At 55.2% G+C, this 22,531-nt stretch overlaps 1 protein-coding gene across 1 annotated transcript; it reads right to left on the bottom strand.

The window, feature by feature from the left end:
* Positions 1–9,290: 9,290 nt before the first annotated feature.
* ARID5A (AT-rich interaction domain 5A) lies at positions 9,291–21,429 on the bottom strand. The gene is made up of 7 exons (XM_082851465.1): positions 21,342–21,429; positions 13,838–13,953; positions 12,277–12,397; positions 11,866–11,918; positions 11,324–11,421; positions 10,902–11,061; positions 9,291–10,548 (listed from the first exon to the last, which is right to left on the bottom strand). Exons 1-7 carry the CDS (start codon positions 21,343–21,345, stop codon positions 9,322–9,324), a joined length of 1,779 nt encoding a protein of 592 aa, XP_082707591.1. The 5' UTR covers positions 21,346–21,429; the 3' UTR covers positions 9,291–9,321.
* Positions 21,430–22,531: the final 1,102 nt, after the last annotated feature.

Here is a 22,531-nt window from a genome sequence, read left to right as displayed (position 1 = left end):
CTCCATACTAGCTATAGATCTATTCAGATTTTCTATTTCTTCGTGATTTAGTCTTGGTGTTGGCTTTGTGTTTCTAGGTATTTCCCCATTTCATCCAGATTATCTAATATTTCAGTGTGAAGTTGTTTATAACACTCTCTTATAAGTCTTTTTATTTCTGTAATGCCCCCACTTTCATTTCTGATTTTTAGTAATTTGAGTCTTCTCTCTTTTTTTCTTGGTCCATCTAGCTAGAGATTTGTCATTTTTTTAATATTTTTGAAGAACCACCTTTTGGTTTTATTGATTTTCTTTTGTTTTTCTATTCTCTGTTTTGTGTATCTCTGCTCTAATCTTTATCATTTCCTTCTGCTAACTTTGGGTTTAGTTCTTCTTTTTCTAGTTCCTTAAGTTGTTGATTTAAGATCTTGCGGGGGGTTTTGTTTTTTGTGTGTGGGGAGGTTAAATTGAAGTATAGTTGATTTACAGTATTGTGTTAGTTCAGGTGTACAGCAAAGTGATTCATTTATATATTTTTTTCAGATTATTTTACATTATAGGTATTATGAAATGTTGAATATAGTCCCCTGTGCTGTACAATAAATCCTTTTGCTTATCTATTTTATATATAGTAGTGTGTGTCTGTTAATCCCATGCTCCTAATTAAGATTTTGTCTTTTTTAATGCATTTATAACTATAGATTTCCCTCTTAGCACTGCCTTTGCTGTGTCCCATAGATTTTGTTATATCATGTTTTCATTTTCTTGGGGTTTTTTCCAAAGTTTTATTTTTCCTTTTTTATTGAGATATAATTGACATATAACATTGTATTAGTTCTAGGTGTACAACATAATGATTTGATATATGTATATATCATGAAATGATTACCATATTTATAATATCCATCACCACACACAGTTACAAATTTTTTTTCCTTGTGATGAGAACTTTTAAGATTTACTCTCTTAGTAATTTCCAAATGTACAATACAGTATTGTTAAGTATAGTCACCATGCTGTAAATTATATCCCCAGGATATAATTATAACTGGAAGACTGAAAATTGTACCTTTTGACCAACTTCACCCCCTATCTCTCACCTCTGGCAACCACTAATCTGTTCTCTGTGTCTTTGTTTGGGGTTTTTTTAGATTCCACATATAAATGAGATCATATGGTATTTGTCTTTCTCTGTTTGATTTACTTCACTTAGCAAAATGCCTTCAGGGTCCATTCATGTCACAAAGGGCAAGGTTTCGTTCTTTTTTATGGCTGAATAATATTCCACTGTGTATATACACCACATTTGCTTTATCGTCATTTGTCACTGTACACTTAGGTTGTTTCCATGTCTTAGCTATTGCAAATAGTGCTGCAATGAATGGGGGGGGTACATATATCTAGATAGTGATTTTGTTTCCTTTGGATAAACACCCAGGAGTGTAATTGCTGGATCATAGGGTAGTTTTGTTTTGTTTTGTTTTGTTTTGTTTTGGTGTGTTATTTGGCTTGCAGGATCTTAGTGGCCCCTGCAGGGGAAGTGTGGAGTCCTAACCACTGGACCACCAGGGAATTCCTGTGGTAGTTTTGTTTTTAAGTGTTTCCATTTTCATTCATCTCTAAGTATTTTCTAGTTTTCCTTGTGATTTCTTTTTTCGTCCATTGTTATTTAAAAGTATATTATTTAATTTCTACCATTTATGAATTTTCCAGTTTTAATTTTGTTATTGATTTCTAACTTCATCCCATTGTGGTAAGAGAAGATACTTTTAATGATATCTATCTTTTGCTATCTATTGAGACTTACTTTATGGCCTAACATATATATGGTCTATCCTAGAAAATGTCCCATGTGCACTTGAGAAAAATGTGTATGCCGTTGTTGTTGGGTGAAGTGTTCTATATATGTCTGTTAGATCTAGTTGGTTTATTGTGTTAAGTCCTCTATTTCCTTACTTTTGTCCAATTGTTCTATTATTGTGAGTGGGGTATTACAGTCTCTATTACTATAGAAATATTTGTCCCTTCAATTCTGTCAGTTTTTGCTGCTTTTTTTTTTTTTTTTTTTTTTCTGATGAAGGCTCTCTTCCTGGCTTGAAGATGGCTGTCTTCTTGCTACATCTTCACATGGTCTTTCCTCTGTTCAGAGAGAGAGAGGGAGGGAGAGATCTGGTGTCTCTTCTTCTTCTAAAGACACCAGTCATATTGAATTAGAGCCCCATCCTCATGACCTCACTTAGCTTTAATTACCTCCTTAAAGGCCCTATCTCCAAATATAGTCACATTGGGGGTTGAGGCTTTAATATTTGAATGGGGAGTGGGGGACACAATTCAGTCCATAACAGATCTCAAGGGCCAGATCTGGGTCATGGCTCCCACCTGCCAGGAGACTGGAGAAGTGGGGAACAGAATTGTTATGATTGGCTTACATCCCATGCACAGATCTGACTTGTGCTTTCCAAGGCCTGGTTCTACTCTAGTCCTTCACGTTTATGAGTCACCATCTCCTTTCCATCCTTTTCTTAAATTACCCAGCTGATTCCTATTGCTTATCTTCAAGGAATACTACTAAATACTTATTTAAAAAATAGTAATGACATGTGATATATATATATATGTTTCCATTTTGCTACATCGGCAGCTGGGAGCAGCACCTGCCACATGGATGGGGTTGAGTAGCAACTTCAAGAAGCAGTTATGGCTTGTGTCTGTCTTTGTTGTGTCTCCCTTCTGTTCTTCCTGAAATTTTAATAAAATCTTGTTTCTCTCCCTGCCTAGTTTCAACTGTGTGTGTGTGTGTGTGTGTGTGTGTGTGTGTGTGTGTGTGTGTGTGTGTGTGTGTGTGTGTGTGTGTGTGTGTTTAAGGGGGAAGGGGATGGGGCTTGGCCCGTATTTCTGAAGCAGTAGTCAAGAGTTGGTTCTATCCTTTCTCCAAAGCCAGGTGGGGAGTTGGCCGAGGTCACTCCTCTCTAGGGCCACCAGCATTCTGGGCTGATGGGATGAGGAACAGTTCTCCAGAAATAACCTGGGGATGGCTCCTGCGCACGGAAGAGCCCTCTGGGAACCACTCAGAGGCGGCTGGGGAAAAGGGTCCTGATGTCGACTACTAGGCATAAGTACCATAATAATTATTTGGGTGGGCCTAGGACACCTGTCCTATGGAGGGAGGTAGGATTGGGGATTGGTGGTGAATGGGAAACACTGACTGCCCTCAGGGAGCCTACAGTCTGGGGGGAAGGTACAGACTTGTAATAGGTCCTGCACAGCAGGATGGGAGAAGCACCGGGTGCCATGAAGGCACGTGGGATGGGTACCTGAGCCAGGAGGTCTTCCTCAGAAGGCTTCTGAGCGAGGCTGGAAGGAACAGTGGGATCCGTGAAGGGAATGTTTTTCAGGTCAATGTTTTCTGTGCTTCCAGATCCGAGGGAGGGCCAGGCATGCAGGGGAGCTGAGGTGGTGCCTCAGGGCTCAGCCCAGACAGGGGTTGCCTTGGGGGGTGGGGATGCCATGGGGGTAGGGAGTCAGGAGACTGGGAGGAAGCAGGGCCAGTAAAGAGCCTTCCCACTAAGACATCTGGGGTTTAACTTGAGGGCAGTGGAGTGCATGGGCCAGGTTTATGCAGGGCGGTGAGCTGCATAAAAATCATTCCAAAGTTGGAATGATTCTTTTAATTTATCATCTCCTGACTTCCCCAGTACCCAAGACCATCTCAAATGCACCGCAGTTACTCCACAAGGGACGCTAGAATTGTTCCACTCTACTCTTGGAGTTGACCCTAGATAATCTCTCTCCACACAGCCTGGAAAGACTTTTTTTTTTTTTTGCACGGTTGGGGCCAGCCTACCTGGATCTCTCCCAAGAAGCTGCCTCCCTGATTACTACCCAGGCATTCAACTCAGTAGCTCATGGGCAGGTGATGTCCAACCCAAGCTTCTAGGATTTGGCTCCCCAGCCGAAACACTGCTCCTCCACAACCATTGCTTATGTGGGAGGGAAACCAGACAGCTCTGCACAGGACCTGTGGCTGAGACGTGGCAGTGAGGTCAGGGACCTAAGTTTAAGTTAGACAGCCCATCATCAGGTGGTCACCAGCTAGTCATCATGCATAATATGGCAACTCTGTGGCAGGTGAGCATCCTCTCTCTCCTGGGCCCTTGGCAGACATCACTAATCGATTATATCACTTTCACACTGAGTCAGCCCAGAGCTGCAGACAAACCACCATCAATCAGAGCTGGTACCTGGGATGAAGCAGGTTTGCCATTCTTGTCCCAGACCAGACAGGATCCAAAGGTCAGGGTGACTCTGAGTCAGAAGCCAGGCTGGAGAGCAGCGGTCCGTACACCAGGAATTTCAAAGGCCCTGAGGTAAGGAGCTGAGCAGGGGGTGGTCAGGCTGGCCAAGCAGAAGTGCTGGGAAGGAGTTGATGATTCACATTCATCCATAACTTTAGTTTACAAAGCACTTTCACTAAATGCCCATGACTCCTGAGGTAGAAATTACTTACTTCCGTATTACAGGTGAGGAGATGGAGGCCCAGTGAACCCTATTCGTCTGGTGTCACCAGCATGGCAGCTACGGTTTTGGTCTACCTGGCAGACACACTTCCTGTGAGGTAACACAGGTAAGCACAGGACTTGAGATCAGACTCTCTCCTGAAAAATCTGTCCTTACCCTGAGACCGCCGGGGGAGAAGGCAGCAGAGCTGAGCCAGATGGCAGTGGTGTGCTGGGAAATGCTGGAGCGCCGGCTTGGGGAGGATGCGAATCCTCACTTTGGCCTAGTTCAGGCTACCAGCGTGATGTCGTTGAATGCAGGGCTGGGAAGAGAGGCTGTTGGATGGACACCCCAGTGGACAGAACCTCCCAGTGGGAGCCAGCTCAGGGCAGTGCCCCGGAGAGGGGCTCAGGGTCGGTGCCTGCACAACCTGGTTGGTCAGCTCTCCCCGCAGTCCTGTGAGCCGCGCAAGCTCTTTCCTGCAGTGGTGGGAGCTCATTCCTGTCATTTTCAAGTAAAGGGCCTGAGCATCCTTCCTGAACTGTGGGGGAGTGTGTCTCAGGGCTGGGGATCTGCCTTCCACCTCCTTGATCTTTCCTCCCCACCCCCTGCTCCCTCACAGGAGGGGTGACCAGGCCAGGAAGGTGGTAGGAATGCGCCTCCCCGCCTGGAAGCCCCTTCCTGCTTTCCCTCCAGCGGCCCCTTCCCTCCTGGGCAGCCTCACAAACACAGCTGGGCAGTGGCTCCACTTGGCATGGCCCAGAGTGGGGCAAAGACTTTTGATACCTGAGGAGCCGGGCAGAGGGGTACCTGTGCCCTTGTCCCATCCACCCATCACCGCGTGCCCCTGCAGCCTGGAAACCAGGGGACACTGCACAGGTGACTCTGCAGTGACCCAATTCCGCCCTGCCTTCCTGTCTGGAAGCCCTGTTAAGTTTTCCAGCAGGACATTCTTGGAGTTACTTGCTCAGGAAGCAGACCTGGCTGATCTTACGACAACAGAGCGAAAGCCGCCGCCTAGCGTCTGAGCGGCTGCAGGGCTCCAGCTTGAATGTGGAAACGCCCGTTGTCCTCGGGAGACCAGGTGGCCAACCCAGGCTGGGTCCTTCGGGCTTGGCGACAAGCAGGGCTGTAGTGGATGGGCAGGTATACCCTGACCAAAGGACAGCAGACACCACTGAGCTTCAGGCAGTGACCTCCATGTGTCTGGAAATTCTGATTTTTAAAGAGAAGCCCAATACCCAAATTTTTATGTGAAATCTCTTGATTTTTAAATGTTGGCAACTAGTTACAGAAACATTTTTTAAAATTACATGGGTTCAACTGAACACATCTTCAGGCCACCATCTGCAGCCTCTGGTCTTGAGCCTAAATGGAAATCTCTCACTTCCCAGCCAGCCCTTCTAGTACCTCCCTCCCACTGCCAGCCCATGGCTGTGCCCACCCTGAGCCCGCTCCCCTGCAGCCCCTCCTACGCTACCCTACCCACAGTGGCCTGAGCCACCCCCTGCTTCCAGACCCCCTGGCTCCCCGCTTTGAAGGTCACACCAGAATAGGACACCCACCCCGTGTCCTTGCTGCAGTCACCCACAGACCCTCGTGTCCTCCCCAGTCCTTGCAGACAGCAGTCCTCGCCCCAAACTGCTGCTGTCCTACTTGTGCTGATTTTTGTTTTAATTTTTAAATTTAAAAAAATTTTTTTTTTTTTTGGCGGCGAGGCATGCGGGATCTTAGTTCCGCGCCCCCTGCAGTGAAAGCTGGTTTCAAGGCTCCCACATCTCAACTTCTCTGGTTCCGACCTCCTCTCCTCCAGTGATTTCTCTCCCACTCTCACACCACTCAGTCCCACGAACTCACCCAATAACCAAAGTGATTTCAGCCGCCCCCTTATGTTCCCAGCTCACCTCCTCTGGTGGCCATGGCCCTCTGAGCCCACAGGGACCCGTGTCCTGGGTCCCCCACTCCCTGCCGTCCTCACCTCCCCTGCCACTGCTCCCCGGGCTCACACTGCTCCAGCCTCGTAGCCTTCCAGATCCTCAGACACGTGCCTGCTCCTGCCCTGGGGGCCTTGATTCTCCCTGTCCCTGCTGCTCTGCCCCCAGAAGCTCCCAGAAGCCTCTGTCTCCTCCTCCAGCCATTGCTCAGATGCCACCTTCTACCTCTCTGGCCATTGTGTTTAAAACGCCACACCCTGGAAATGGACAGTGGTGATGGTCGCCCACCATTGTGAATGTACTCAGTGCCGCTGAATTGTACTTAAAAATTGTACTTAAAAATGGTTAAAATGGTAAAGGTTATGCTAAGTTACGTTTGCCATAACAAAACTGCACAGCCCACGCCCAGCCCTATTTTTCTCCCCAACCCTTCTCCTGACACTCTGTATTTTATTCATTTTTTAATTGACTGCCTCCCCCATAGGGTGTCAGCTCCATGAGGGCAGAAACTTGAAGGTTCTGTCCACTGGGGTGTCCATCCAACACCTAAAACAGCACCTGGCACCCACTGGAAATAGACCGTGTTTGTCAAACGGCCTCTACTTAGACTGTCCCTGGGAAAAGGGCTGGGACTGTGGGGACATCCCTTTCAGAGTCGCCTCCGCTCACCACCACCGACAGCTCAAACACCACAGATGGTTTGGAAGGAGTCCTAAAAAGACCCTGAAACATGGTTTATGCCTCAAAGGCAGGTGCTGGCCTGTGGGTCCCTAGGGCAGAGTCAGGGACTGTTGGGACAGGGCAGGTGACACAAAGGAAAGAGTATAAAAACCACGATGACCTGGGGTGCACCTGTCCGCCTAGGGCGGCAGTGCCAGGAAGCATGTACAGGGTGCCCTTGCAGCGAGCCAGGCACTCCACGCAGCCCAGCCTGGCACCTGAGGCTACGGGGCCTCTCGGAGCTGCTGCTTCATTTGTAAATAGGGATGGTACCATCCCCGGGAATTGAGAGGAGTGAGGAAAATCATGGAGAGCTAGCACGCCGGAGCTGCAGGGCACAGAGGTTTTCCAGGAAGCACGTCCACTTTCAGCCCTGGTGTTTGCTGATGCCCAAGCAGAGCCACAGCGTCCCCCACCCCCACCCCCGCCCGGGGACCAGCTGAGCAGGAGGATACTCACATGGAAAGGAGTATTTCCCAGAGCAGCCTCCAGAGGGCGCCACCATCACGGCGCTGAGCCACCCGAGCTCAAGTTTTGCTGCCAGGCCACCAGCCCACCTCTGTGCCAGGGTGAGGCCGCTGTGGCTTTGCAGATGAAGGGGACCCCAGCAACCCTGCCCCGTATCAGGCAGGGCCCCCCACACAGCAGATGCCCCTACCCAGGGGGTCTGTAGCCCAGCAGCCAGGGCACTTGCAGGGAGGGTGGCCAGAGAATTCGGTCCTCTCCCTGCTCCTTGTCAACCACGGAGACTCCAGAGGCTCAGAGAGATGGAAGTACGTGGGTGCTGCGGGAGCCGGGAACTCAGGCTACTTGGGCCGGCGCCTGGCTTCTCCCCAGAGGAAGGAATCCAGACATGTCCCTGCAGAGCCTGAGTGTTCACAACAGCGGTGACCACCTGCCAGCTACCCCATCGCCAGCTGATAAATCTGATGCCATAAGTCAGGACCCTGAGGCCAATAGTGGCACTGCCCTTCCAGGAACCTGTATGAAGTTCAGTAGGCAGCTGTGCCCGGCTCCCGGGAACAGGCAGCCTGAGGAGGGGAGAGAAGCAGTGCCTCTGACAGGGGCACCCCTCCCACTGAGACAGGCGGGGGGCACACTGCTCCCCAGGCAGAGCCTGAAGGAAGGAGGGCATTAGGCTGCACAGTTTGAGCCCCTGGAGCAACCACATCTGAAATATGGTGGATGCCCCAGGCCAAGATTGTAACCCCTTTACCCCTCTTTCCCTCCAGGTGCCCCCAGTAGGAACCTCCTGTTCCCCACACCCTTGTGTTGCAGGCAGCTGGGGGTGAAGCGGGGGGCTCACCAGGAAGATTCAGCAGCAGCCTGGCAAGTCTGCATCCACCACCAGAGCAGACCAGCGCTTCCTCCTCACACCCTCAGCCCCCAGGGGTGCTGCAGGGCATCCCACCAGCCAGGCCCTGTGGCTTAGCTCAGAGCATTGGAGTCACACCTGAGTGCACAGCTCTGCTCCCCCACTTACCTGCTGGGGAACCTGGGCAAGTCCCCAGCCCTCTCTGCGCCTCAGGCCCCCATCTGTACCATGAGGTAGGCAAAAGGCAGCTGTCCTGGGGCGCAACTAGCCAAGCGGATTGAAGGCACAGGACGAAGGGCACAGCCTGCTGAGGTATGAGCGGGAGGCTGGGTTTGGCTCTGGGTCCACTCTTCATTGGGGTGATGGCATCCCAAGCCCGAGCAGGTGCTGGGCAGGTCCCTCTCCCTGGCTCCCCTGTGTCAGCCTGTGGGAGGCGCCACCTGCAAGGATGCCCCCACCTTGCCCTTGCAAAGGTCCACGCCACACATACCTCAGGGCTGCGTGGATTCACAGGTGTTTTATTGGCTTTTCCGTAGGCAGCCTGGATGCCTCACGCTGCTAACTGGCCCCTCGACCCCTCACCCCACTCCCGGCCTCTGTTCTGGGGCCCCGGCTGGGAGCTGTCAGCCTTAACGTCTTCTCCCAAGGCCTTGCAACCACTGGGTCCCCAGCCCCTGGGCTCGGGCTGCCTCCTCGAGAGATAAACCCACTTTTCTCACTGCCTCTCTTTGGGCCAGGCTCCCAAGCCGAGGGCGCATCCCTGCGTCAGGCACAGCCGAGTTCTCCCGAGGAGTGGGCTCCACCCCAGAGCCCTTTGGTGGTGCCTACCCATCCCAGGCTGAGTCAGACCCTGTGCACAGTGTTGCGGGCTCAGTCCTACAGCTTGGTGTTGAGGTGGAAGGAGAAGTGGGGCACTGTATAGGTTGTGGCAGGTGGCACGTGCCACGCAGACGAGGCTGGGCAAAGTCTGTGACGCAGGGCACTGTCGAAGGATGCGGGGGGGAAGTGCATCAGGCCAGCAGCCATGGGTGAGGGTGCTGCAGTGGCCAGGAGGTGGGCTGGGAAGGCCGGGATGACCAGGGGGCTGAAGGGGAGTGTGGCCTGGCCCTTTAAGGGGTCCAGGGTGCCGGCGAAGTTCAGCGGGCAGCGCAGCATGGTGCCCCTGCAGGCCTCTGGGAGGGTGGGCCCCAGGGCCGGGCCCAGCAGGCAGGAGACGGCCAAGTCAGGCCCCACAGACTTGGTCCCGCACTCCTTGGCATCCACCTCCTTAAGAAAGGGAGACACTGCCCGCAGTTTTTTGCCGCCATGGACCAAGCCCTCTTCCTCCAGGCTGCGCTTGTTGCCCAGGCCTGGGCTGCTTGGGAAGGTGGTCAGGGGCACGGGGCTCTCGGCAGGGACCTTGGCCATGGGGGACACCCAGCAGGCTTTGGGTTTGGGGTAGAGGCCCCTTCTGGAGCCGCCCTTGTGGAATGCAGAGGGGTGGTCGGCATCCCCACCCCACACCCGCTGGGGCTCTTTGGCTGGCAGCCCCTCTTCTTTGCCAGGAGGCCCCAATAACACCCCATCTTTAAGACTGGGGAAGAAGTCCCGAGGGTGCTGGCTGATAGGCTTCAGCACCTCGGTGGGGTAGGCATGGAAGCAGCCAGTGAAGATGGGGGCCGACGGGTGAGGGCCCACCTGAGCCTCCTCCTTGAGGCTGCCACCAGGGCCCTGTGTTCCCTCCAGAGGCGTCAGCCGGTGCCTGGAGTTCTCAGCCTGCCCTCCTGGGCTCCGGGGATTCTCCAGGGGCCGAATAGCTGGGGGTGCCTGGGGCTCCCCACCTGCCCCATGGCGACAGCCCTCCTCCTGGCACTGCAAGGCCTCCGCCTTGCTCACCTGGGCCAGAAGCTTCTTTTTGGCCAGTGGTGACATGATACCATGTGTCCCTTTGCAGTAGAAGCTGGACAGAAGCCGCCTGTAGGCCTCAGGGCAGCCGCTGGCACCCACGAAGGGCAGAGAGGGCCCAGGGGCTGGGCCTCGCTGTTCCATGCCATCCCTGGAGGGCTCCTGGCTAGGAAGCCTTGCCAGGTCAGGGGCATCTGTTTTGGTCTTTCCTGGCATCATCTGGAAAGAGAGAAAAGGCCAGGCCTCAGGGCTGGGTGTGAGCCATGCACCCTGACCTGGGCACTTGGTGACAGCAAGGTCCCAAGGGGGCACCCAGGAGCCTCTGCTAGCCCTTCCAGCACCTTTGTGCAAAATTTTCAAAAGGTGTCCCATCCTCTGAATAGACACAGCCTGGGGTCAGGACACAGGGACTGGTGAACGGGGTACAGACTGGAGTTCAGACCCTACCCACGCACCCACCAGTGCTGCCCTCAGAGGAAGTTCTGGGTGTCCTAGGCAGGGAGCCCTGCGGCCAAGGTGAGGACAGGTACGGGGCGCTGTGAGGGGCAGGGCACGAGGAGGCCAGAGCTCACCTGGTCCACCCGCTTCTCCTCCTTGGCTTTCTTTGGCCTCTCAGTGGCCCCGTCATCCCCCCGATGCTCCTTGGCCATCTTGTACTGCTTCCTGGGCTTGGAGGGGGGCAGGGGCTTGTCATCCTCTCCCTTCAGGTGCCGCACGTATGGGAGGACCAACCTGAGGAGGAACCAGGCACGCTGACCAGGAGGCCAGGCTGGCAGCAGGCTCCCACCGCTCCAGGCCTACCCGGCCGCCTCCAGCCCCAGACCGCGAACACCCCTGCCCGGCAAGCACACAGACAACCCACGGGGGCCCGCGCTCTCCCTCATCTCGTCCAGGAGGCCTGCAGGCCTGCAGTCTGCCCTCCCCGCTCAGGGCCCTGCTGGTCCAACCCTGGGGGTGAAGGCCCAGGTCCTGTGAGCCGCGGGCCTGGCCGTACCTCTCGTAGTGGCGGCGTGTGCACGTGGCCGCGCTGGTGCTGCCCGGGCTGCCCCCCAGCTCGTCATACACGTTCTTCCAGAGGCGGCGGCCAGTCACCTGCAAGGATGCCACGTGAAGGCATGGCCGGCGGGCACCCCCTGGCCACGGGGTCCTCACAGCTTGGGGTCCCCACTTGGATGCAGTTTTGCAGCTGCTTCTCCAGCAGTGGGGCAGCGAGGTTGGAGGGGGCTCTCCTGGCCGCCAGCCAGGTCTCCCGCCCAGGGGCCGCCCGAGTGCTGGCCCAAGCAGCTTTCCAAGCACGAGGACAGAACAGATGGGAAAGAGAGGAAATCTTGCTTTGAGCAGCAAAGTAGCAGCGGGCAAGGCGGGTCCCTCCTTCCCCCCGTAGCACACAGGGGAACTGGGGAAAGGGCAGGGTTTGGGACGCTGCCTCGTTCTCCTGTCTAGTGGTAAGGGCAGCTCTGTTGGGCTCACTCTCTTCCCCCAGCTTGACATGCCAGGAGATGCAGCATGGTGAGGCCTCAGAGGTGCTGTCCTTACCAGCTCATAGGCCCCCAGCTTCTCCACGGCCTTGTAGATCTTCCACAGGTTAACTGGAGAAAAGAGAGGGCAGGGCCACTCTCAGTCTTGGCAGGAGGAAGGGGTAGCCAGCAGCCTGTCCCCCTGGCCCTGTCAGGCAGGCACAGAACCAGCACGTACCCAGACAGGGCCACTGGGATGGCTAGGCAGGCCACGCCCCGTGCACTGGGGGCCCAGTGGCCTGTGAGGGTGGAAATCCAGCCCCACCCACTGCCAGCCCTGTGCCTGGAGGGGGGCACCCTTTCCGTGTGCAACCCCCGTGGGCTGGCGGCGTCCAGGGTTACCCAGAACGGAGGTGCTCCCCGATGCCCTGCCTGGGTGGGGGTCCCCTGCCGGGCGCCCCCCCTCCCTGCCTGCACCCCAGGGACGCACTCTGCTTGAAGCCGAGATGGGGCACCCTCTGGATGGGCGTGTGTCGCTCCTTCATGAACTTGTAGAGGCTGACCAGGAAGGCCTGCTCCTCCTCCCGCTCCCCGCCTGCCTCGGGGGAGTCCTGGGGAAAAAACATGAGGCAGCAGCATGAGCCCTCAGTTGCTGGGAGGCTGGGGACGGGCGGAACCTCAGGCTGCTGGGGAGGAAAGAGATGCGTGGCCCCCAGGCTCCCACAGGAGGGAGCAGACCCCCAGACCCAGCTCTGGGCTGCATTGCTTGTTCCTGGGGTCAAAAAGGCACAGGTGTCAGCTATTAGTGCCCAGAACCCCAGGTCAGGGTCCACCGAGGCCCTGGGAGCAGCCCTGCACCTTCTCCAAGTTTCTGACCACTTCTTCCACTTGTCACATCTGCATCTCAGCTCCTCTAACACACTGTGAGTTCCTGGCGGTAGGCGCAGTGTCCCCAGGGCTCCCAGCAGCCCCCGTGGTCCAGGTTGAAGGAACAAAAGTGCCTGGTGCTCTCTAGCTCTGTGGCGCCGCGCCGCCAGGCCTGACTCTGTGACCCGCCCGTCCACGTGCTTAACTCAGGGAGGGGAGACCCTGTCCTGGGCTCCAACTGGCACTTCTGTCAGATGCACAGGTCTTTTGGTTTCTGCTCTCAGGGGGAATTTCTGCCGATGCTGTTCACGTGGCTGGTAGCTCAGGGCAGGGGGCTACTGTTAGGCTCGGGCTGAGGTCCTGGCAGGGCAGGCCCCAAACACGAGAAGGACGAAAAACACCAGGGCCTAGAACCGTGCAGAGAGCCACGTGCTCCAAAAATACTCTATTCAAGTACCATGTCCCTGATTTTGACTAATCAAAGACCTCTGGTAATAAGCAAGCCACCTCATATGTTAATGCACGAAATCGGCACACACTGGAGCCCAAGGCAGCTATTCTCTGGAGCCTCAGAATGAAGGCGCTCTGACCACAGCTCTTCAAATGAATGTGCTCTTCTATTCCTCTTCTCTGAACTCCAGGCAATCTGTTAAAACCTGTTCCCACTTGCAGCTACTCTTCTACACGAATCAGGATTTCTACTCCAGCCTGTGCCACCAAAGCAAATGGCTGAAAAGCACGACGCTGAGGAGCTGAGGCTGCCCACTCTGACCTCGCTGGTCAACACAGCTGTGCTGAGCTCACGAGGTGACTCTAAGGTCCATGTTATCGATGTGGGTGGACGGAAGGATGTAAATGTAGTTTTACGTCGTAGAATAGTGCTTTTGTCTGTTTCATACATCAGGGTTCCAGGTAATCCTCATTTGATAAACGCGTTCTGCCATAGAAACCAAGCCTGAAACCCTAGCCAGGGTGATGGGTGAGCCTTCCTGTCTGCCCCGCTCCCAGCGCCCAGTGCAGGGCCCAGGACGGCGGGGCTGGGCCCCTTTCCAGGCTCTCTGCAGGATGGGGGTAGGGAACACATCTCCAGGGAGTCTCCATGTTCACCTGGGAGGCTATACACAGGTGGGGCGGGGGTGAGGGAGGGGCAGGGAAGAGGGCCCCAGGGGGGTCGTCCAACTCACCTCCAGCTGGACGGGGCTCTGGCTCCTGTTCTGCTCAGCGTCAGGTTGAGGAGACACAGGTGGGTCTAGGGGGTCACCATCCTCTGACTGTTTCCTTTTGCCTTTGACAGGAGGTGCTGGAAGGAGAGGAAGAGGGAGAGAAGGGGGGAGGAGGGAGAGAACGTGAGATGCTGGCAGGGAGGAGCGGGCGGCAGGAGGGCCAGGTGGGGGTGAGTCCTCGCCGCCGTCCTCTGCTGCGTGTCCTCTGCACGCGGTCCCGGCTGCTGCAGGCAGCCCTCTAAACACACACAGGGCTCCCCCGACTCTGCCCTCCTCCCCTCTCAGCCCCACCAGGCCCCGCCCACACCACACCTGACACTCTTCCTTCCTCCATTCCAGCCCTCTGCCCACAACTTCGAAGGAAACCCTAAATCACCTTGGGGTCAAGTGACAGGAGACCGGCACTGGGGCCATGGTGCTCGGGGAAATCATGTCTCCAAAACCTGCCCCACCTTCAGGCAGAAAGTTTGGGAAAGCTGCAGAGGCTTCCATGATTGTGGACCCCCAAAGCACCACGGGGGGCTGCTTGGACCATAAACCCTCCAGAAATAATCAAGAAGAGGGTAAGTTCCTATTTGTGAAGCACCCAGCCTTTGCCTGAGGCACCAGCAGAGTCCTCACTGCCCCTAATTAGGCCACACGCTCCCCTCACCTGCACGGTTCCTGGTGACCCTTCAGGTCTCACCTGACAAGTCGCTTCCTCGGGGTGGCCCTTCCCAGCCCCCAGCCAAGCACAGCACTTCTCTCTAGTCATCCTCTAGCCATCCTCACACCATCCAGATGGGCCATCCAGACTGAGATGCCCACGGCTTGTCTGGCCTCCTGAGAACTTCGTGAGGCCGACCAGCAACCCACAAAGTAGGTGGCAGGTAAGCGAGAATGAGTGTCTCACAACAACCTGACAGAGGGGAGGGAGGAGCCAGGGGCTTGGTTTTACTAAGGGCGTCCTGAGAGCTGATGGCTGCAAAGACACAGCACCCCTGCCGCTGCCAAAGCACAGCCACTGGGAGCTGCTCTGGCTTGCAGCAGATGTGAGACCGGGAGCCCATGTCCTCTGACCTTTTCTTTTTTTCTTTCCTTTCTCCTTTTGGTTAATCCTTAAAGAACTGTCCTGGTTCGCTCCAACTCAAGAAATCCTTACTGCTGGGAACGTGCAAGATTCCCCCTCCAACCCAGACAGAAAAAGAATCTCCTTAAGAACAAGAAACCCACGCCAGAGTGACCCACAAGGTCAGCAGTACCCAGAAGCACGAGCTGCAGAACCTCCGGCCGCTGAACAGTGTCCCCTTGCGTAGCTGTTCACAAGGGCGCTGTGCAGGGTCTTGGCTCTGTGTCCCTGGCCCTTTCATGTATGTTCTCTCATTGAGTCCCAGAGGAATCCCATTTTAAGGGAGGCTGGGGGGACTGAAGCCAGAGAAGTTAAGTTGCTTGCCGCCCTGAGGGACCAGATTCAAAACAAGGTCTGTCTGACCACCAGTCCAGGGGCCTGGCCTCGCCACCACTGCGGCTGCTGTATCACCAACACCGCGAAGCCTTGGTGGAGAGTCCAAATAAACCAGGAAGGGAAACCCAGCCTAACACTTGTCAAGCATGAGTTGGGCCTGGGCCGTCCTTGCAGGCTGGCTCCTGACCACTGGAGACACGGTCAATCTCCAGAAATAAGTGGGTGCTAATGACTGCCCCCCAAAAGACTGATGCCTTTCCAACCAGGTCCTTGGGCGAATCTGTGCATCAGCCTCCCCTTCTGTGAAATGGGGAGAGAAGGACGCTGGAGTCCTTTGCTAACTAGCCATGAATCCCAAAGCCTTCTAGGTCATGGGCATGCCTGCATCCTCCTGTTTTTCTCCTTTCCCTTCCTGCCTTCTCTGCTCTGCTTTCACATCCTCTCTCCCTTCTTGCCTGAAACAAAAATGCTCAGCTCCGAAGGAGTCTCTCCATCGTGTTCCTGTGATGGGGCTTCTCACTGAAGCCCTCTCGCAAATTTGCTGCAAGTCAGTCACTGTCCTCGGGCCTCAGAGAAATAAGGTGGTGGGACCAGGGCCCACTGGAATCACGCGGGGAGCATTTAACAGACATGATGCCTGTCTCCCACCCCACCCCCGCGTGAGTTTGATTTAAGGTCCTTCAAGGGGCATCAGAGTTTAAAGCTCCCCAGGGGAGCTGAGAGGGCAGACAGGTTGAGAGCCACCAGGCCAGAGTGGCCCTAGTCCCTACTGCTCAGTTCCAGAGTTGGTGAGCTCTGCCTGGGCCATTCTCTCCTGGGAAAATCTCCTGGAGTCAGGCACTTGGGTTACCTGGAAAGGAGGTCACCAATCTGAGCTGTTTAACTCCAGACGGGAAAGGGATTATAGCTTCCCTAGAGCCACAAAGGGAAACACTCTATCTCTGTGTGCGGCTGAGTCCCAGAGTGCAGCCGGCCTCCGTTCTCTCGCACCCAGGACTGGTGTTGTGCTCACTCATCCTGGCAGGGCCTTCTAGGCCCACACCCTTGCAGCCCCGATGAGGGAGGGCGGGGAGAAGTCTTTGCCCTCCTTCCCCAGCCTGTCCTGTCCCTGGCTGTCCTATCCTTCTCTTCCCCAATCATTGGTAGATCAGGGTTCCGGGTAAATCTTCATTTGGAAAAAGAGTTCTGCTACAAGAAATAAGTTTGAAACCTCCTGCTGTAGGTGCCGGGTGAGTCCTCCTGCCTCCCAGAAACCCAGCTGCCGCTGAGCGACCACTGCTGCCATGAGCCACTGAGTTCCTGTCTTGCCCCGAGCTTACGGGTGTATAGATCCCGTCTGAGCACAAAGCCTCAGATGCCCTGTTGTAATGGAGGTGGATTCAGTCACAAAAAGAAAACCTCTGCTCTCCAAAGGCATGCCCTTCAGACATCGCCTTTTCCATCCAGGAAGCAATAATGACAATAATGGTTATTATTTATCTGTTTACTTTAATCTATCTGGAATCTGTAAGGTATGAGGGGCTTCCCTGGTGGCACAGTGGTTAAGAATCTGCCTGCCAATGCAGGGGACAAGGATTCGAGCCCTGGTCCGGGAAGATCCCACATGCCGCGGAGCAACTAAGCCCGTGAGCCACGACTACTGAGCCCTAGTGCCACAACTACTGAAGCCCGCGCGCCTAGAGTCCGTTCTCAACAAGAGAAGCCACCGCCATGAGAAGCCCACGCACCGCAACGAAGAGTAGCCCCCATTCGCTGCAACTAGAGAAAACCCGCGTGCAGAAATGAAGACCCAACACAGCCAAAAATAAATAAATTTATAAGGTATGAGATAGGGGTTTAACCATACTTCCCCATGGGTGGGTGGTCCCAGTATTGACTGAGTGATCTCCTCCCCCAATGATCTGAAATGCTACTTTCCCACAATCTGCGGGCTTGTAAGGAACACTTTGGGGGCTGGTTTTGGACTTTCTCTTCTGCTTGATTCACTGTGGAATGCTGGACCCATGCACAGTTTTAATTTCTGTAGCCTTGTAACACAATGTACTATTCGGAGCATAAGTCCCCCATCATTACTCCTCTTAGAAAATTCCTTCTGAAGTTTAGGATAATTCTGTCTCATAGAAAGGAAAGAAGAAAAAAAGGAAGGGAGGGAGGGAGGAAGCGGCGGGGTGGGGGGGGGAGGAAGAAAAGAAAAGAAGAAAAACCACTGAGGTTTTGATTGAATTGCATTTACATTTAGAAATTACTTTGAAAGATAATAACACCTTTCTGATAGTGCATCTTCCTCTGCAGGACCACGTGTCTCCGTAGATTCAGGTCTCCCTCTGCAGTGCTCAGAGGTTCCTGCTCACAGGCCCTGTGCATCCCTGTTGAGCTTATTTCCCGAGTTTTGTGCAGCTAGGCAATAGTGTGAGAAGAACCCTGACAATGACAGCAGGACTAAGCTCACAGCCCGCTGCCATTTCCTCATCTCTGGGGCCCTTGTGACCCAGCCCCTCACTGGCAGCGAGGGGGCGTGGCAGGTGCTGGGCAGTGGGATGGCTCAGGCCCCTCCTGTTTAGGAATCTGTCTCTGTTCAGCTCCATGGCTCTGTGAAAGTCAAGCTTAACCTTAGATCCTAATACCACAGCAGTGAAGAGGTTAATTTCAGTTGCTGGCTGCAAAAGTGGAGATTCCCAAAGTGAAGCCCACCTGTTCTCAGGCCCCTCTCTCCCTCTCTTTCCACACTATGTACTCCACCAACTGAAATCAGTCTCTGCTAGGCCCTGGAGTAGGCACTTCCATACATTAGCTCACTGCATCTTCCCAGCACCCAGTGGGTATTATTTCCCCCCCCCTTTAACGATACAACACCTGAGGCTCTGAGAGGGTCAATAACTTGCCTGAAGTCACACAGCTTTCTAGTGGCAAAGCTGGGATTTGGAACCAGTGCAGTCTGCCTGTCCCAAGACACTGAACCCTGAGATCTAAAGTTTTTTAATGGGAGCAGGGAGACCCCAAGTTCCTTCTCTGTGCTCAGAGGGTGCCCATTTGCCCACCCTCCCTGGGGGATCTGCAGTCTCCCACCACAGCATTCCTGTTAGTCTGCTGCCCTGCCAGATGAACTGAAAGCAGATGAGAGTGGGGCGGGAGGAGGGATGGGGAGGGAGCTCTGACTCCACACAGGTGCTTCTGTACCTTAGTTTACCTGTCTATAAGGTGGGTGTGTTAGACCCCCCATGGGCCCAACGTTCTAAGCAGAACAAAGCAAGAAACGAGGCTCCCCCTACCAACCACAGTTGACTGTGTGCACATGTGTGCGCGCATCCCTCAGTGAGATCTGAGGTCTGCCTGTCCTGCTCACTCCCCGGTGTGTCTCAGCGCCTGGAGTCCTGCCCAGCAGAGAGCAGGTGCTCCAAAAACACAAGCCCCACTGAGCCTTACCGGTGCAGTATGAGCTACCTGACCTCAGATAGTGCTGATGCTGAGAGCCGCCCGGCTGTGACTAGTTCAAGGCCTGCCTCTCTCTCTCTTTCTCTCTCTCTCTCTCCTCCCCCCCGCCCCCTCCCCCGCCTCATTCACCCTTGGTGTGATGGAAAGGAAGCGACACTTCCTTTCATGAAAAGTCACCCACTGGGAGCACCGTGTCAATTACCACAATAATGGTAACAGCAGCCTCAATAACAACCAGCAGAGGCGGCCACACCTCCTCGCCTAAGGCCGTTGGCTTACGTTTCTCTTAGCTGGAGCTGGAGCTGAAACAAAGACAGCCTTTGAAGGGGCCAGTCCACTCTGTGGCCCAGGAGCCGGCTGCCTGGCAGTCTCCGTGTGGAGCTCGCTCCAGCGTGGTTTGGGGAAGGGGGACCTGCCAAGGGCTGTGCTCCAGCCAGCGCTAAGGACAGACGGACGACCGGGACATGGAAGCCCAGAGGGCACAGGGTGCAGCTCCCGACCCAGCCCTGCCTCTGGGTCTCAGCTGGGGGAAGAGGGGAGTCAGGGTCTAGTAACATCTGGGGCCAAGATGACAGCCTTGAGTGTAGAAAAGTGGGGGCATGGGGGCACCAGATACGACACTGCCAACTCCCAAGCCCTGCTGGAATTCGGCCGCCCTTTAGCCGGCTCTGGGATATCCTAAAAGACCCTGTTCCAGGATGGGGCTGAATCCCCACTGTCCCTCCCCTCCAAGTCTGGGTGATATTTGACAGTAACAGTAACGGCTCCATCTACGGACCGTTTCCTGTGTCCTCACGGACTACATTTCCTGCACCTACTCCACCTATGGGGGAACCAGGCTTGGCAGCGGCTTGTCCAAAACACTGGCCAACAGTAGAGGCACAGCCAGGACGGAGCTGTGTCAGCTGCCTGACCTCTGCCTGGGGCACTCGTTTGCCTCTCAGCTTTTCCGCTCCGCTCCTAGAGCACCCCACACCCTCCGCCAAGGATGGCTCTCCAAGTCGGTACCACAAGGTCCCAGAGGGAGGGTGGGCCATCCCAGGCCAGTTTCCAGAACCATTGCGAAGGGAGAGGGGACGGGGTCTTAGAGGCCTGATTCGTCCTCACTGCCAGACCAGGGCTGGTCTGTAAAACTCAGTTTCCCAGACTCTTATGCAAGAAGGGGCTGATTCCCTGAGGTCTTTTCTACCTCTGCCGTTCCAAGTTCGAGGCCCCAGACGGGTCCCCGGGGCTTGTACGGACTCTGGAACTCCACTCCCGTGGCCCAACCCACTAGCTGCCATCTCCCATCCCTCCTCTGCCCTAACACGGCCTGTGGGCACAGAGACCCCAAGCCCCCAACCCTGGTGCTCGGGAGGGGACAAGAAGCACCTGTTATCCTCTCCTCGGCCCCGCGGACCCCTCCTCGATAGCTGACGACCCCGCAAACAAAGGGACCCGGGGTCTGGCCAGCGAAGTGCCGCCGTACCCGCACCCTGAGCCTTCGGGGGTCCGGCAGCCGGCGACCCCCACCCCTATCCCAGCGTCCACGGGACTGGAGGACGAGAGCCCGGCCTGGCCGCGCCCCCTGAACACCCTGCGCAGGGACCGAGACGAGGCAGCCGTGTCGTGGTCCCAGGCTCGGACTGTGCGCGAAGCCAAACTTCTCGCACGCTCGCAGCCCGCGCACCGCCACTCCTCTTCTCCCCCCCACCCCACCGCCCCCATCACTCCCGGGGCCGCCATTCCGTCCCTCCTGGAGACCCGAGGAGAGAAAAAAGAGACAAGAGAAAGATGCGCCGAGCAAAAAGGGAAGCTACTTCTTCCCTGTCGTGGGGAGCGTGGGGGTGTGTGTGTAGAGGAGGGTGGACAGGAAACAAGAAGAGAAGAGACCAGAGAAGAAAAGAAAAAAGGGAAGGGAAAAGAAAAAGAGAAAGGGTAGGGGGCGAGGAGCCGGTAACCGCCGAAGGATCAGCACGCCCCTCGGCTGAAAGAGGAACAGTTGATTCTTCAAAATGCATTGAACAAGTTCTTCAAAGCCCGCGCAGAGTCACTTTCAGGAAACGGCGGCCGCAGTGGAAAACGTCCCGCGCGCCCAGCGGACCCCGGTGCCCCTTTCTCGGCGGCGCCGGAGGGTTCTGAGAACCACCGGGATGTGACGTCGAGAGGGGGTGGGGGGCCGGGGGGGCTGCAGGCAGAGAACTGCTGCGGACAGCTGTCACAACAAATTAGCTGAGACCAGCTCGAGATTGAAAACCACAGCAGGAAGTGGGATGACAGAACCGTACAGAACTTGGTAAATTTCAGTCAAAAGACGACAAGAGTTTCGAGATAAACGCCCGGGAAGCCCCTGGCCGCCAAAACTTTTTGTCTTTTTTTTCGAAGAGCGCGCGCCGACACCGGGCCTCACCCTCCCGCTCTGGGCGGGGGGAGCGGGCGCCCCGGTCCAGGCTAGGTCCCCACGTCCTCGCCCTCGAGTCCACCCCCGGCCCCGCTAGCCCCCCAAGGCAGCACCGACGGCTACGAGCGCCGGGGGAGACCTGGCGCCGCAACTTCGCCCTCCCACGGGGCCGCCAGCCCCATCCCGGGCCGGACCACAGAGCCGCTTACCCATGGCCCGGCGAGGTCCAGCGGCTCCAGCCCGAGATGCTCCGCACGACCCTATCCCTCGACCCCGCGCTCTCCGTGCTACTGACCCGCCGAGCAGCTTGCCAGCCGCCTACCCGCGGCCCCGCCTCGCCCCGCCCGCCTCCGCTCCGCTCTGGGCTCCGGTTGGCGGGTCCGATTCTTCCGCGAGGGGCAGGGACCGCCCCCTGAGGCAGGGGAACTCTGGGAGTTGTAGTGTGCTCTTCCCCTCCCCAGTCTCCGAGACCGCGGAACTAGGCTGCTCACCTGGAGAGACTGAGGCAGGACACCCAGGAGTCACTGCTGCCTTGTGCCTCTGGAGGCAAAACTCGAGCCTTGGAAAAATCCTCCTTGCTCCTCAGCAGGGAACTGGGGGTCTGCGTGGGGTGAGCAAAGCCCTTCTGACTTTGACTTGAACTCGGTGTAAGGCATTGTCCATCTCCCTCCCAGCCCAGCATATAAGTAGTGATGGTTGGTGTTAGCTAAACAAGGACCCCGCCCAAAGTAGCAAGTCTTTGGCCAAAGCTCTGTGGGGTCCCAGAAATGCCTGGGACAGGAAACCTGATATATGTGGACGGCCAGTGTCCACATATATCTCAACGACAGAGAGGACAGCTACAAAGTGAGCAGTCGAAAGAGGGGGCATGACCCCTGCTTGGAGGGGTGAGGCTTTGGGTGGAGTGGGGGCCCGAGGAGATGCTGAGCCAGCTGCAGCAAGACTTCTGCTGGAGGGAGAAGTAACTCGGCCATACTGACATCACAGAAGAGGAAACCGAGGCTTGGGTTTGAGAGCTCAAGGTCTGCAAGCATCACTCACAATAAGCCAAAAGGTGGAAGCAACCCAGAGTCCACTGATGGATAAATGGGTGAACTGCGGTTTGTACATACAATGGAATATCACTCAACCTGAAAAAGGAAGGAAATTCTGACATGTGCTACAACATGAATGAACCTTAAATAGACCACACACAAATGATAAATACTGTATGATTCCACTTATAGTACTTAGAGTCAAATTCATGGAGCCAAATAGTAGAATGGTGGTTGCCAGGGGCTGGGGTGCAGGGGGAATAGAGAGTTAGCGCTTAATATGTACAGAGTTTCAGTTTTGCAAGATGAAAAAGTTTGGGAGATGGATGTTGGTGATGGTTGCACAACAATATGAATGTACTTAA

Source organism: Leucopleurus acutus (genome assembly GCF_964270905.1).
Source record: "Leucopleurus acutus genome assembly, chromosome: 12".
NCBI classification, from domain to species: domain Eukaryota; kingdom Metazoa; phylum Chordata; class Mammalia; order Artiodactyla; family Delphinidae; genus Leucopleurus; species Leucopleurus acutus.
The sequence above is the reverse complement of the archived record's forward strand: the minus strand, read 5'-3'. Positions and strand labels throughout refer to the sequence as shown.